The sequence below is a fragment of the Poecilia reticulata genome, chromosome 14 (assembly GCF_904066995.2).
Source record: "Poecilia reticulata chromosome 14, P_reticulata-male-v2, whole genome shotgun sequence".
Classification (NCBI taxonomy): domain Eukaryota; kingdom Metazoa; phylum Chordata; class Actinopteri; order Cyprinodontiformes; family Poeciliidae; genus Poecilia; species Poecilia reticulata.
The window spans coordinates 18,324,891-18,342,122 of NC_088843.1; the positions used below are offsets into that span (position 1 = coordinate 18,324,891).

The 17,232-nt window shown below is 40.5% G+C and overlaps 1 protein-coding gene across 1 annotated transcript; it reads right to left on the minus strand.

Annotated features, from left to right (window-relative positions):
• Window positions 1-1,936: 1,936 nt before the first annotated feature.
• On the minus strand, window positions 1,937-16,114 carry LOC103476127 (uncharacterized). Its single transcript, XM_008428248.3, has 11 exons — window positions 15,756-16,114; window positions 14,251-14,371; window positions 13,139-13,246; window positions 13,018-13,054; window positions 11,111-12,885; window positions 10,988-11,018; window positions 8,318-10,086; window positions 8,173-8,221; window positions 6,290-8,088; window positions 4,173-4,209; window positions 1,937-4,059 (listed from the first exon to the last, which is right to left on the minus strand). The coding sequence occupies exons 1-11, from the start codon at window positions 15,848-15,850 to the stop codon at window positions 2,534-2,536; spliced, it is 7,347 nt and encodes a 2,448-aa protein (XP_008426470.2). The 5' UTR covers window positions 15,851-16,114; the 3' UTR covers window positions 1,937-2,533.
• Between the last annotated feature and the right edge of the window lie 1,118 nt (window positions 16,115-17,232).

Consider the following 17,232-nt stretch of genomic DNA (forward strand, 5'->3'; position numbering starts at 1 on the left):
AACAAGCTGACGTCTGAATAACTCAAACCAAAAGTTCTTCTGCTTGTAGACGGGTCTGTGTTGCGGTCTGTGCTGTCAAATCTCCCTGAAAGAGAACCTTGAAATGAAATCCATTTAAGCCCCTCTGTCTTTCCTGCAAGTGTAGTTAAATCCCAGCCGTGTATGGATATGATTACAAGACTGCCACGGCTCTTATATCAGCACAGGACCTTGACATTAAACAGGAAGCCTGCTGCAGAGGTCAATTATGGGAATGCCTTGTTTTGCTTAGAGAGGGAGGATGTGTTCTTCACGCTCAAACGCACAGGCCACACCTGAGATTTTACCTGTAACAGCCTGAGCACAGACATTTAAAAAGGTCAACAAATACAGCATGGCCTGCAGATGTTTAGCTCCTGGTGAAGAGCAAAGAGCAGGGTTTATGAAAGGTTCACCAGGTTCAATTTTCTTTTAAAGTCTTCTTAAAACAATTTTGATTTCAATTTATTAAAGTTACTGATCTGACCTAGTAACTTAGATGTCACTGCAGTGCTTTTACAAATTAGCTTACTTTAGCACGTTCCGACAGTACAGAAACGTTTATTAGTAGTTATTTTAATACTGAAATCCCTGTTCCCGAGCCAACTTAAATAAAAACACATTCTCATGTCAAAGTACTCAGAGGTTAATGTAACAGAAATATTTTCTCTATGAACATAAAACTGAAATTTGTGGGGGGAGAAAATGAAAAACGTTAGAACTGTGACTAAACAAACTGAAGTGACGTTCTTTATAAAAATCAGCGATGAGTGAACAAACGCAAAAGATTTACCACTTACAGAAATGTAATTTGTAGTCTAATATTGATACCGAGGACCTTTTGGAGAATTTTTTATGTTTTTACTACAAGTAATGCAGGTTTTACACTTAAATTATAGCCACTTCTGTTTGTACAAGAAAAAGATCAAGAACTTAAATAAAATCACTGTTTTCAATAGATTATCATTTTTAAACAGCCATGCAGGGTTTTTTTTTTATTGCAATGCCTCCTTTCAGAACTGCAGGAATTCCTAACAAATGATTAACAGGAAAGGCAACGTCTAGCAGCAGACCTGCAGAATAAACTTATTCCTTAAATTACATATTAACTAACAGACAAAAGCAACAATGAATCACAGAAGAGAGGATTTGCATCTCCTGCAAATACAGGTTAAACAAGTCCCTCCCTCATACCGAGAAGCAGAATGGCCTCCTGCTCAACTGGCAAATAAGTAGCAACTGTAAACTAAATATTTACACACCATATAGAGATGAAGAATCCCAAATGTTTCCTCTGGACATATTCTTAGACCAAGAATAGGAACCAACAGACTGCGTCATTAACAACGGAAATTAGTACATTATTTTAGTCTTGTTTGGTAAATCTGGTTATGTGAGGAAACGGCTTTATAGTTAAAAAGTATTCTTACTTTTGAATCCCTGTAGTTTGTTACAAGACACTTTTGAATAATAGGGACACTGCGCCACCTTGTGTTGACTTTCATATTAGCATCCATACTTCAAAAGACACTTCATTTAGTTTTTACTTTGAAACTGTGGAGTACTCGTTACTTTTACAAGTTTAGAGAATACTTAGAAAGTCCAGATATTTACTTCCTTATACTTAATTTAGCAACCCAGAACAGGGATTAGAACAAATTTAGCAACTACTTTTTAGACTATTTCCAAGCCAGAAAAGGAATTAGACCAGAGGATACTTACTTATACTTATCTACCAACCCTGAGTAGGAGTATCTAGTTTATTTACTTTAGATCAACATTAGATTCTTTCTTCTTCTTTCCTTTGGTTTGTTAGTTTGTATTTCCCTTTAATTCCTGTAAAGCACTTTGTATTGCCTCTTTGCTGAAAATGTGCAATAAAATTACCTTTACCTTTTCATAGTCAACAATGAACATATCTTTTTGGATCATTTTATTATTGTTTTTTGACAAATATATATGAAGATTTTCCTATAAAGGAAACATTATTCTCAAAGATACGTTTACAGCAAAATCATTCTCGCAAGGAGATGGCAAACACAGAAAATAATCAGAGACATGACAGAACTAACGGTTTCTATTTGTGCCAAGGAAATATAAGAGTGAGTCTTAAAAAATAAAAAGTTGGTAAAAGTGATTAAACTCAGTGTCATTTCTGATTATGGGGGTAGAAGATTCTCAAGTAAAACCAATGGGACAATGCTGACCATCTCAATTTCATGATAAGGGATAAAAATCAGTTTCTCATCAAGGCACAAGCACTGAGAACCATCACTGGGGCTTTGTGTTTTTCCATTATATTGGTCCCATTGGGAGATACAACTGTACAAACTACAAAGTGAAAGAAAGGAAATAACAGAGCATAGGACCGAAGGATGACAACCAACAGAAAAATTTAGTAATGTACAGGGACAATTGTCCGTGAAGGCTAAAACAGTCCTTTAGTTGGGGGGTACAAACGTCCACTTCCTCTCAAACACACTGCTCAAAGCTTCAACCAGAGGACCTGTAACCCCTACAGAGAATGGAGCTCAGAGAGGGATCTCTTCTCTTGCTGAATGAAGTCCTGCAGACTCCTTTTCCCCTGCCTAAAGTTGCTCTCTCGTCGCGAAAATGGCAAAATGACCTGAAGTCTGAGGAGAGTTTCAATATTACTAAAACTTCTGATCTGTGATGTCTTGAGCGTATCAAGCACAGTGGCTGGAAGGTAACCTGCCAGAGGATCCAACCATTTCTCCTTCCACGCCTTCATCTCAGAGTGAAGAGAGGACTGGTCTGGCAAGTCCTCCTTGTACAGGCGAAACACAAGACCACTAAGAATGCTGGTTTCCACTTTGAACATTGCATAAGGCACAATCTCCAGGCATCTTAAAGTATCCAGTACCTTGTCTGTGAAGAGGTCGTCAATTTCTGCTATCGAGTGCTCCACGACCTTCACGCTGACAGATTCTTTGTAAAAGTCACTCAGCGGCTCTAGAAGAACTGAATGCAGCATCTGAACGTTTAGCTTAGAAGCCAAGGAGACCGCTTCCTCAAACCAGGACTTGTGATGGACGTCAATCTCGCTCTTCACCTTACCGAGAGACGCTTTGAGATCAGGCAAGGTATTCACAGCAAGCAACATATCTAAAGGTTTACCTTGAAGAGACTGACTTAGCTTTTTAGTTAAGCTTAGGGCATTCTTCAGCACCACAGTTGAAAAGATAAACTCAAAGTTTCTGATTGCGTCAAAGAAATTTGACGCTTGTTGCTGGTCTGAAGTACTTCCCTCTCCTTTCAGCTCATTCAGGCAGAGCATAGCTGCTTCCAAAATTTCTACCATAACCTCATGCATATCATGACTCTTCTCCCAGTTCTTGATGAGTTTGTCCCTCAACTCACAGGCCTTTGCCTCATTCTGCTGGTACGTCAACATGATCATGTCTTCCAGCATGTTCTGGCGTTCTACATCCTCTGTGAGCCAGTGTAATAATTTATCCATGAGGACAGATCCATTGGCTGCTTCTTCAGCAGGGGAGGATCTCGCCAGCCAGACATTGAGGGACAGAGAAGAGCTAACTGTTCTAATAGCCTGAGGGTATTTTGTTGCAATGGCTAAACTTACAGCCCTCATCTGAGCTCCTGCTTCACCAACACTTAGTGAGGCCTGTCCTCTGCAATACTCCATGTTGAGTCCCCACTTCTCAGACAGGGCGGTTTCTATGGCCTCGGAAAGGACACCAGAGTCCTCGGTGAAAGGGATGAAAGCCAGTGTTTCCTCACACTGGATGTCCTCTTTGTTTAAGTACCTGATGCACAATGGGATATAGAGCTCACCATCAATTTCAACCACTTGCTCAGTTATGACCGTGAAGAACTGAGAGTCCCAGAGTTCCTTTAAGATTTGTTCACGTAGCTGTGGCTCGTAGAAAGACACCGCCGTTCTAGGTCCTTCAGCTACCTTTTGAGTCACTCCCCTATCTGGTGCTTTCACCTCTTCATCTGCAGGTTTCTCTGCAACACTCGTTTCTTGGGATTCTGCTGATTTCACATCAAGGTCCCCTAAATTTCAGTAAGAGAAAACAAAAGTTATACTCCTACCCTGAATTTAAACAGAACACAAAACTTGGTGATGATGATGATGATGTCACTGAAAAAGCAATACATCAACTTACTTCTGTCCAACTTCAATCTTTGGAGAACTTTCATGACCTAAAATGAGTTGAAAACCTTAGTTATCTAGCATAGATAACAACCACAGATTGTTCTCTTATCACTGCATTAGTCATATGAGCTCATTGTGAAAGTATTGTACAATTTGTGCCTTGCATTTGAATGCTGCTTCTGGATGAATACAATTTCAATACATACAAGATTTTGGATTTATAGTGGATTTTATCTTTTTCTAAAACCCTCCAATATATCAAAACTGTCCCATCCATTCACGTTTTCCATTTCAGCACTCAATAATTTTACAAATTGAGTTTCCCATCGGCCTTTCAGGATTTTGGACAAAACATTGACCTACTTGGCATGGGTTATTTTCACACGTCTTGAAACATCCAACATTAAAGTTGACTTAAGACAAACTTACTAAAACAGATTTGAAAAATCAGGATTGTTTAAAGCAAAATTAAATATTACTTTCATTTATCAGATTTTACTAGTTTAAAGTCACAGTTGTAACTGCATTCTTTTAGTGAAAATGTTCAAAAATGGGAGTAACAATGCTTAGTTTCACATCTAAATCAGGTAAAATTTAACGAATCACAGGTTTTTCGGAAGACAAATTGCTCTAGCTTTGGCGAGTGCTTGGGACACCCAACCCTGTCCAGGTTTCAACCACCTGACCTAAACTGGCAACTGTGATAAAAAGGAAGTTGGATAGGTTGGAATAGTACCAACTCAGGGTCCACCACAGCCTGAACATGCTGAAACACCAGCAAGTTTAACATTTCTCTTTATTTCAGTTCGCTTTGGGAAAAATAATGCATTTGAACTGAACTGAACAAGCAGAACGCCTGATCCAACATCAACACCTCTTAAATCTTTACTGAAATTTGCAGTTGTCCATGTGGACAAGCCAAATACATTCTGGATCAGAGTTTTATGGGCAGACAAGACGAAGATTGAGGCATCTGGCCACAACGGCAGGATGAATGTTTGAAAGATTAAAGACGAGGCTTTCAAACCTGAGATAACTGGAACAGCTGTTAAATATGGTGATGGTCCCAATGCCAACACTGGTTTTTGGATAGGCGGGTGGGAGAAATAGGAGAAGGCAGCCTTCCTCTTAATATTTCTACTTCACGTCAAGCAGCTAAATGGTTGAATTCTAGAGACAACCATGACAGTAATCAAATACATAAAAACTAATTTTAGCCTTCTTTATCCAATTTAAAACCAATCTTTTGGATAATACGGACCTGGAAATCGGTGGATTGCGTTTAAAAGGTAGCTATGTTCCAAGATATGAGTAATCAAAGGTCTAAGCCAGTGGTTCTTAACCTTTTTTGAGGTACCGAACCCCCAGTTTCATATGCGCATTCACCGAACCCTTCTTATCCCCCCTGCCCCCCGCCGACACACAAAATACTTGGCGGTGTTCTGATTTAGTAATGTAATTATATTAGCTGTGTAACCACCCCCACGCCACTAGAGGCAGTAGCAACCCCGAAAAGATGCGACTAAGGAGCAGATTTAGATTATAGAATTTGGTAAAAACCATAGACATTAATATTATAGACATTAATGTTATAATATTAATGTCTATGGTAAAAACGGTGAGTTTTGCTTAAGTAATTAAAGACACAAGTTCAAATCCATGCTGAGGGTGGAACTCCTTCAATTAGTGCTCCACCGCAGCTCTGATTGGCTAAGCAATGTAACATGATCCTCTGCAGCAAGTGATGGCAAAGCGGGACGCGTCATCACGACTTTACACAAGTGTGTCTTTATCTCCGCGACAGAGGCTCCACCGAACCCCTGGGGTTCGATCGAACCCAGGTTAAGAACCACTGGTCTAAGCAGATCTTTGCCAGAATCGCGCCGATGGCAACAAAAAGCATATGGTTTCTCTCCTAACTTACCAAAATTAGACAGGGAGTGTATATATATCCGAGTCTATTTAAAACTAGCCCAACCAATTCTCATTTATAAAATGTAATGTTTATATTATATGAGCATTTCATAATGATTCAAATGAATCATTATAAACCTCAAATTTAGACATTCAATATTTTTCATTAGTATAGTTGTTTGGCTAAAACATCCATGTGACAAGTGAACATACCTGGGACAGACATGGAGCGCTCTCTGGATCAACCTCCATGCACATCTCAATGACTTCTGGGAGTCTCTGCAGTGTCGTGGAGTGCAACAAAAGCATCACTTGACTGATCCGGCTGCCTCTGCACGTTGTGTTTTTAAACAGATCCCTCATTGAGTTCAGAGTGGTCTTCATCAGGTCACACTCCATACTGACACTCGGCAACACAGCAACCAGTCTGAGCAGTAATGTAACGGTTGGGTGGCTTTTGGATTCTGGATGAACAAGTGCTTCAGCGATAGATGTTGGAAGAGCACTATCTTGGTATTTCTCTCTCCAGACAGCAGCCCAAGCGTTAATTTCCTGCTCAGCCATGTCAGGCTCAGGAAGATCTGCAAGGTATAGGCTGAAAGGCTTGTCTGTGGCCTCTGAAAGTATGGGTTGTGGATTGCAAGAAGGAAGCAGTGACAGGACAGACAGAGCCTTTAAATGGTTGTCTGAGAAGCAATACTTCATCTCCTCAATCAGATTATGGAGTAGTGGAATACTCAGATTTTCTACATAGTAAATCTCCGGGGAATCATAGCTATTAACTTCCTCTGAGAAGCACACTTGTTCAGGAGCCACCTTGGTTGCTAACTGGAATGCCTGTTCAAACCAAGTGGTGTGCACAGAGCTCACATTTTTTAACATTTTCTCAAGCGTTGCTATAATGGAAGGAATTTTTTCCACCTCGCAAAGGATGTCAGCAGGGTTTCCGCAGCGGAAAACGGTGCTGCAGTTACGAAGAGGTGCACAGGCGTTCTTCAAAATCACAAGAGTGACGATGAAATCCATGTTCCTCAGAGCAGCAGACAGAACCTGAGCATGCATCGACTTGGCGCCTGTGGCACTAGAGCTAACAGCATCCAAGCAGCTGAGTACGCCCTCTAATGTATCAGCAAGGATGTCAAAAAAGTCCTCCCGTTTTTTCCACCTTGAGCAGCAAGTTTCTGGAATTTCCTCTAAAGCCTCTCTTGGCATGTTTAAAAGCCCATCAACAGCCTCTGCCAACTGTTCCTCTAGATCAGGAGATTGGTCGAAGAACAGCAGCAGGTCTTCTGTGATGTCAAGCATTTTTACCACAGAAGGACAAGGCACACTACTGGCCAACCAATGAGCGAGACCGCAAGACTCACTGGGCGTAACGATACAGAGCGGATAGTTGTTGAGGAAATCTAAAGACATCTTCTTCAGACTTTGATAACCTGGACCTAAATGCATGAATGCTTGGCCTCGGCACTTCGACATGGGCAAGCCCCAGTCTTCAGTAAGAATCTTTGCAAGGTTACTTGCTTGCCTGTCAATGTCGCCATTTTCATTAAATGGTAAGAACCCAATCAGTTCCACTTTTGGAGTAGATTCGCCAACGTAACGAGTGAAAACAGGTAGGTAGGTTTTGTTAGTAACTTTAACAGGTTTATCGGTGATCAGGGAGAAAAATGGAGACTCCTGCATTTCTTTTAGTATGACATCTCTGATTCCGTTTATGAGGAGATTCTCCATTTCGTCATCACTAATCCATGGTATGCTTTTGCCTTCACTTCCAAACCAGTGGCACAACTTCAGCTCCTGAACAAGAGGTTCTCTGTCTTCCTCAGAAAGCTCACAGAGACTGCGTTTCTTTTTTCCCAGGAGTGCTGCCAGCCTAAAAACTGTAGCCAGGCTCTGACGGTTGTCTCCTGTGAGCCCATTCTCATCCGTGGCTTTCATTTCTTGGATCTGCAACTTCTCAGGAGACTGCTGAATACTGAGCTCCCCAACTTCGTCCTTGACCATGTCAACTAAATACATCAAGGAAAATGGTTAGAATTACCAGAAAAACAGGCAAAAAACTAAATTATAAAAATAATATCTTTACCGTTTACCTTCCATGTTATTTTCAGAATTCTTGATGAGACTCTTTGATTCCTTGTCCTGCAAGAAAGCAAGATAATCTTGTTAAATTAAAAAAGGCTGTAGAGTAAAACAGAACGGTCCCTCTACGTCACAGTAAAGAATAGGGGTACATACCAAACAGATGCCCTCCAACGCTTGTGGCGTAACCTTCAAACACTGGCTGACCATACGGTCCAGGTCCCTGCTGAAGTTTGTGCTGACGTAGAGCATAGCCAAACACACAGACCTGTCCTTGGGATACGTGCTTCTCAAGTAGTCCTGGAATTTCTTGTGGCGCATTACAACACCACAGTCCTCTAGCGTGGTGCTGGGAAGGACAGACATGATCCTCAGCAAGGTATTGATGTTCCCAAAGTACTGCATGAGCGGCAGGCGTAACGTGTGAAATATGGAGCTCGGGATAGTCACAGATGCCACCTTAGTCTTCCACGTTACTCTCCAACAACAGAGCTCTGTGAAGAAGTTGTCAGCGTCAGGGAGGTCGCTGCTATAGAGAGGCGGCTTTGACTTCAGGCTCTCGAACATGTAGCTCACTGTGACTGAGCAGGGAACAAGGGAGAGGAAGTTCAGAGCTTCTTTGTGGTCATCTGAAAAATGATCCTTTACGGCATTGATGAGGTTATCTACGAGGGGCACACTCAGGCAGTCTTTGTAATATGTGGCTGGCTTTATCAAGCCATCTTTTGGAAGAGAGTTGTCAGGCACTTCGATCTGTACTCTAAGGCTCTGTGCTATCGCACAAGCCTCATCAAACCAGTTCTGGTGGAACAATTTCATATTGGTTTTTACTCTGTTCAGAGTGGCCACGATACCACTGATTTGGCAAAGCTGGGACGCCGCACTGAACTGGTCCTTCTGGATACCTGCGCTGAGCTCTCTGGTGAAGGAGGAAGCATTCTTCAAGACGACCATGGAAATTATGAAATCAAACTCCATGACTTTGCGCAGATGGACTGCGGCTTGTTCAGAAACGGAGAGCTTCCATCTCTGTGGGTTGTTCTTGATCTTCTCCAGACATTCGCTTAGGGGTTCAAGCATCTGCACAAACACCTCATAAGAGTCATGCTTCTCCTGCCAAACAGTGCAGAACTTCCCCTGTAACTCTTGGACCTTTTCATAGCTCTCTCTCAGGCCATATGCTATCACATGGTCAAGTTGTTTTTCTAGAGCAGCACTGCTCCCAAAAAATGTCAGGATTTCTTCAAATGTATCCAGGGCTCTTTTAACAGCAGGTACTGGGATTGATTTAGACCACCATGTGTTGAATGAATAAGCAGAACAATGTGTGCTGATAGCAAGCGGATACTTCTCCTGCACTTTGCAGGCAAAGGCTTTGAGCTTGTAGGAAACATCACCAGAGCCAAGGTAAGCTTGACCTCTGCAGTTACCTAAATCCAGGCGCCAGTCCACAGTTATTTTTTGCAGAAGACTTTGCACCATGACGTCACATTCCAGATCTGCCTCAAGAAATCCTACCAACTCTAAGCGCATGACATCAAAACTGTCAACAAACCTAATGAAGATCGGGAGGTATTCTTTTTCTCCCAGTTTCACAACACGGTCGATGATGAGGGAAAAAAACGAACTCCCCACCTCTGTGAGGATCCCCTCCCTGACTGAATTCTCACACACTGTGAGAACTTCCTTCATTTCAGACTTGGTCACATACTCCACCTCTCCATCCTGAACAGGACATGCATCTGTGTGCAGCTTGCTGTGACTGCTGTAGGCAGCCACCACTGCAGCCTGCAAAGCAGATTTGAGAGCTTCCCTATCAGTTTCTGCACATTTCATCTCCACGAGCCTATCAGCATCCATCTCTAGATTTATCCGCTTCAGTTCCTCCTCAGCATCCTTTTCGGCGTGGTTTCCATGGACAGTCACTGAATCGAAAGATGAGATTGGACCTTGGTGAGATTACAGTGTTATGATAAAGAAGAAATCCATTGCAAAGTAAATTACAGATAATCTCAAATGATCCCTAATCGAGTCTTAATAACGACCATTGTTTAAAAAATAAATAAATGAAAGAACTGCTTAAAATCCAGACATGAGAAAATAAATCTCAGGGTTTATATGTCTACATACATTTATTTATTTTTGATATCAGCTTATATTTATTTAGACTTTGAATTCAGGTAAACTATGACAGATTATTAGGGCCATATTTATTTTTTTTACTACAAGAATAACGTCACAACCAGAATACAGTCATAATATCAAGGGAATGAAGTAGTAATTTTTTGAGAACTCAAAAAAATTAAAATATATAAGAAATGTCGAGCATCTTCTGAAGTTATACTTTTTTACATAAGTTTTATTAGTAAAACCTAATGCTTAATAGAAATAGTTTTAACACATCAGCATTACATTTTTTCCTTGTAATTTTAAGATACATTTCTGGTAAAATTGTGTCTTTATTCTGCGAATCTGATGACTTTATTCCCGTAATTAAACAAAAATTCTCATAGCCTGGCCCTCATACCTGGTCTTACAACTCACAGAAGAGTTGATTGGAGAAAAAAAGCCACTTTTTTTATAATAATTTTGTCATTTGTAATTTCTTTTTGTTTTTTAAGAAATGTAAGCGATCTTTTTTTGTTTATATTAAAATTGGAAAATGGATCTGGTATGACATCTCAGCCTTTTCCAGACTTAGTCTGTATTTCTAACAAAATTCATTAACAGTGAAATTAATTTACGGTTTTAGGCATAAATGTAACAATGTCAATTTGATGAACTATAATATTGTGTTGAAACTGCAACAAAATAGCTTGAAATTACCTTGTGAAGGGTTCTCTGTTATGGCATCGTCCTGTAAAATAGCAACACAAATGCACTTTAGCTCAGAATGAACAGTAACCTTTTACATGTTATCTTGTATTCAGCCTGTGTTTATCTGCTCACCATCTGCAGCAACTTCAGGATGTCTGGATGCTTCTCGATGTACGACTCCACCATTTTTTCCACACTAAAGTGCACGTCCTGGTTCACGTACACAAATGCCATGTTGCACTGTCTTTGTTCCTGCGGGGTGGCTTTCAGATAGAAATGACATCGCTCCAGTACCATGTGGTACTGTCCGTACACATCTGCCTCCGCGTTTACACACGGAACAGTCCCCAACACCCTCAGCAAGCTCTGCACATTTGGGTAAAACCCGATATCTGGAATTTTGAGGGTAGCAAACACCGTGGTCGGGAGGATTCTCCGCTTGCTCGCGTGCCTCCACTTCACCTCCCAACATCCCAGCTCTTCGTAGAATGTGTCAGGGCGTGCGAGGTTGTTCAAGTTGGCATCAGCTACTTTATCCCTGCGAATGCTGAAATTGTGGTCGGCCATGTAAGACGGGACCAACGAGAGCCATCGGAGAATCCTCACCATCTCGGTGCTGAACACTCTCTTCACTTCTGCAACGAGGTACTGCAAGATGGGCCTACTCAGAGTCTCTCTGTAGAAGTCCTCCAGTGGGGTCTCGTTTGGGTCCACTTGGGCCATTTCTGGTTTAGTGATCTCCACGCCCAGTTTTTTTGCTCGGCCGACAGCGTCAGAGAACCATTTCCTGTGAAATATTGCTAGCTCTTGTTGGTATTTGCTGACCAGCTTTAAGGCATTGGAGATAGTATACTGCAAGGTACTGCTGATGCTTATTATTCCCCTGAGACTGGAGTTAAGTATGCTCACACAGCAGAGTGTGTTCTTCAGAACGACGAGTGAGATGATAAAGTTAAAGTTCTTTAGAACCGGCTTGAGCTTGGCCATCTGTTGGGCCGTTTCTTCATCCACCTTCGAAATGATCTCATTGATGCAGGTAAGGAATGGCTCGAGGATTTCTAGCATAGTCTGGAAGGCGTCAGTGCCGTATTCCCAAATCCCACTGAGAGCAGCTTTGATCCGGTCAACTTCACCCTTTATATGCCCATATGTCATCTGAATCTTTCCATCCAATCGTTTGCTTAACTCTGGGATTTGTCGGAGTAATAATGCCACTTCCTGCACAGTATCTGCAACCTTCTGAATGGAGGGCACGGGCATGCAGCGGATGATCCAAATGTTGAACGCGTACGGGTCACTTGGGGAGAGCACTACTTGTGGAAACTCTTGCAGAATTCTGCAGGTAAGATCCCGCATTTTCTGACACATGCTTCCTGTGGAGAGATAACTGAGTCCTCGACAGTGCTCCATCCTCAAACCCCATTTATTTCTCAGCTCAGAAAGCAGCATGTAGAACAGATTCTCTGCATCCAAGTCGCATGGTAAGAAGCCAATCAGGTGCTTCTGGGGGAAACCTGCAATCGTTACCGACCGGATGAAAACCGGAATCTGCTCCTTTCCCTCTATGTTTGTCACGTCCTGGACAAGAATGGAGAAGAATCTCGACAGTCTGAGGCTGTTTTGGATCTCCTCCTGCATGAAGTGTTCGCCGAATTGCAGGATTTCCTTTTTGTCTATTTTCTCGACACATATCGGATTGTGAGCCCGCTGACCCCGCACACTGCCAATTGGTTCATCCGCACTGCTGTTTGCCCCATTGATGCTGAATCCCGTCAGAGCCAGGATTTCCTTAAAGTAAATTTTCAGAGTTTCTTTTGCTTTTGAGATGGCTACATCCTCTTGAGTTTGGTTTTCCTTTTGAGGTACTTCCATTTCTGTCAGCTCTTCTTTCACTTCTGGTGCATTTTCTGGTGTGAAATAATAATAGAAGCATAACTGAGAAGCTGAAATGATTGTACAAACTCATCATCTTTTAATGCATCGACATGTTCTTGGGATAAAAGCAAGAAATTCAATTTCCAGCAAACTGAACAAGTTACCTTTTGATTTCTTTACAACAGCAGCTTCCTCTCCTGACTGGATAAAGACACATTTGATCATTAGGGTTTTTATGCTTAAATTCCAAAAGGACTAATTTTAAACACTAAAATGTATACTTACTGGGTCTCTAGCTCGCTTCCTGTTGCATGATTCCTGTTGAGTCACAGGAGCAGTAGAGTCAAATATGGTAGGAACAGCATCTTCCTTTAACACACAGCTTGATGCAGTCTGAAAAAAAGAGATATTAAATGTTTATTGTTGCGTGCACAATGAAGATTCTCTGGTATTTTGGACATCTTATTAAATTACTCACAGTTTTTAGGATGGTACACAAAGTTAATAAACTTTCACCCAAAGTTAAAGATTTTCTGTACAGTTTTAGTCACACTGCTAATGCAATGTAACTTTAGTGTTAAGCAGTGAGTAGAATGACCACAAACAAAGTTATAAACATCACCAAACGATATTGGATTATTATCTGTTGAACACATTTAGACCTGATGCAACACGTAGGTGGTTCTGTTCAGACTGCAAACATTTTACAGACTGGTTTAACGTCGTAGCTGCTGAGAAATAAATAAACAAACCAATAAAGTCAACCAAGTCCCAGGAAAACATGTGCTAACACTAACTCCGTTATTCCTAGTAGATTTGTCATCATAATGAAATGAGCTTAAAAGTAAGTGGTAAATACCACTGTGGCTACAATGAAGATTGTAAACAAACCATGTTTGTTTACAATAGCATGCATTGGTAAAATTAATCATTCAAACAATAGAGCAGTCTACAAACGTAAAGACTACATAGAAAATGAATTAAGCAACCTGCAGAACACTCGTCTCACACATCTAAAATTATTACAAATGACAACACACCAATCTGGTTGGGCAGGTGACAGACAGTCTCTGTCTTCTGGTTTTGTGCCTCATAAACTCTCTCATGCAAGATCATCTTAATCTTTCCCGATCTGTCTGATAAAAATCTACCCTGGCTCTAATTCACCTCATTGTTTACTTTTCAGCATAAAGCCATTAACCTTGTACTGGCTCAGGTTGCTTCCTCCTGCTACGCTGCCCCCTAGTGGCTGCCTGAGGTGAGTATTCAGCTACTACAGCTTCCCTGTCATACATTAAGTTAATTGTCAACAAACCCAGTTACCGCGTTAAGAATTGACACCAGCTTCATTCGTCTCTAACTGCCGACAGGACAACGAGCTCAGTTTTGACTCTTACCTGTTGCTCAATCATGGAGGGCTCAAAGTGTTTTGCACAAACTTTGTACAGCTTGTGCAACTGCTCTGGCGGCTGCAATGCCAAATCCTGGCGATGGCAGTTGATCAACCATTGCTGGCATCTGAAAAATAAGCAAGATAAATAATGACATTAAGTAGCCTGCCGACCACAGACTCAGAAAAAAAACAACAACAGTAGTAATAGTTTCTCAAAAGTCTCCTTTGCACCAAGCCACCATGACTCTGTGTGCTCTTTATTCCATCTTTCCAAACATGTGATGAATTAAAAGTTGCATGCCCAATCTGACTGATTTCCCCAGATTATTTAGTCTGGACAACCTTTGATTGAAAAAAAAGAAAAAAATTTTTTTCAGCAGCATGCTTTTGCTGCTGAGAATATAACTTGGCAATACAATTTCTGAAATGAACTGTATTTTAATAAGTGAGATCCTTTTTATACTTTGGATTTAGCATGAATTACATACCAGTTTTCCTGCAGTCAAACTATTTCTGTAAAATATTTCAGGTTTAGTGTATTGGGGAGGATGTACAAGTAAAATAAAGTTAGCAAAACAAACAAGCAAAAATTACAATGAAAAAAACTTTTGAATTTGTATTTTAAAAATTGTACTTTTTGTGTCCCATGGCAACTTCCAATTTAATTTCGGCCCACATGCCAAAAATGGATAATTTGATTCTTCTTTTTTGGTGTGTTAATAATAAAAAATCGATATCCTGTTTTGTTGCATTTTGACAAACTAGAGGTTCCACAAATATTGATTTAGATCGCAAATAGATTTTACGTATTTTTAGACTTTGAACAAAAACTAATCAAAGGTTACTGAAAAGCTGTGGAATAACCCTCAACTCTGCCTGCGCGTACTCGGGAGATGGAGGGATTTCAGCCGGAATACAAACCCTATAGATATCTCGAAACAGAAAGCAGTTTTTTCTTCAACATAAAATTAGTCATAATTAGTCACTATAGCGTTATTATCGCCAGTTAACTCTAACTGCACAAGTTAAACTGTGCAAACTTAGCTTTTCACACTTGCAGTAGAATTTGTATAACTAAGCATGTTATTAAAACTGCAACGCCAAAACACTGCTACTCGAGGTGTGCTCTTGCCAAACTGCCCCCATGTCAGCCCGTGATACCCCTGTGGACTGTCTGTTGATCCGATAGCCATTTACACATTTGGAAGAAAAAAAAGACTCCATTCCGCCTATTTTCCTTGAGCTTAATCAATTAATCAAAGTCAGGCATGGCCTCTTATGAAACAGCCCTGGAAGTCAATAACGGCTAACAAACGTGTTTTGTTTCACACGGACTTTTCTTTTAAGAGTAACATGAGTCTGCGCCATTTTCCAGAGTTGTGTCACTATTAGCTAACATGATGTAAAGCTAACCCCATCGCTAACAGTCCAGGGCTAACATATTCATTTTGCAAGCTGTACGCGGCTTATTTCTGCTCAACTTTTCCACGAAATAAGACGAATCCTTACCGCTCCGGATCCAAAGGGAAGCTGAAAAGTGGAGTGGTGTTTTCGGACCCCTGCTGCTGGTAATCACAGTTCGCTGCAGCGCAGCAGTCAGTCATTTTGGACTGTAGTGTAGCTAGCAACTTAGCTAGCTTAGCTGGCGGTTGCAAGCTGGTAAGCCCACTAAAACCAAACTCTGTCTACAGAGCCATACCTTGGACATAAAATGCAAGCAACACCTTATAATTTCTATTGTACTTTCGTCTAGTGCCTCTTTGGTAAACTAAAAACCGACTAATTCCATGCTTTCCGAAGTTGAAGATGCGAGCTAAGCTAACAGTGGCCGAAAGCGTGTTGTCCTATCAACCAGGAACTAGTATATGCTATACCACTAGTTCACCAGCAGAGGGCAGAATGGGACAGATAGCTTTCTGTTTTGTAAATGCACTCTGCAACAGATATGGCTTTGTGATTATTCATTTACATCTTGTAAAAAGTAACACGTAGTATTAGGGCCACGCTAATTATGACATAATTTCGGGGGTTTTTCTTTGTTTTTATGGCCCTAATACTCCGTCGTAAAAAAAATAGCCTTTTTGTATTTTGATAATCACATTGACTCTTCTAATATGGCTTCAATATTTATTTCAATATGTTGTTTAAAATATATACATCAGCAGTTGAACATCTGCTTCTGATCTAATGTGAGGGCTTTATGACCCTTACTCCACCACTGCCAGTTGAGAATATATTTATTGTTGCAATAAACCATAAAATAAGGCACTTATTTTCATTAAATGGAATATAAATGGAACTGTGGAAATGCTTATAAGCGAAATCTAGATTTCAACATCATCATTCCACATAAAATCACTGAAGTTTTTGACTAGTCCATTTTTTATTTTATTTTTTGCACTGATTTGAAAGAGAATAAAAACAGTTGTGTAACATTTTCCTGTCTTCCAGCAAGATTTTAAATAAAATACAAACCAAACTGGGGGGAAAAAACAGTTTAAGGCTGCTGGAGTTGAGACATGAACACACAGCATTAGCTGTAAACATACAGCATTATAATTGTAGGGTTTAGGTCAACACATTATGCGTTAGCATGGCTCCCTAAATGTTCAAACTTCAACACGATTGAGAATCTGGCTGAAAAAGTGATTTTTACAGGCACTCCATTCAATTTGACTGAGGTTGAGTTGTTTAGCACAAAATAGTTAGTACATGTGAAAAGTTAGTAAAGTTATTCCCAAAATACTTAGTCCAACTGGAATGACATTGAAGCATGGTTCTACAAAGTATTGAGACGAGGTTGTATTTTATGAATACAAACACACACTTCCCCAATATCCTCTTTATAATTACTTTTTCCAGTATGTTAACCTGTCACATGCATTTTTAACAAAATACAATGGTTTGTATTTTTGAAAAAAATTAAAAAATGTTAGGGAATATGAAAACCTTTCAAAGGCATGGAACATGTTAAATGTTTATAATG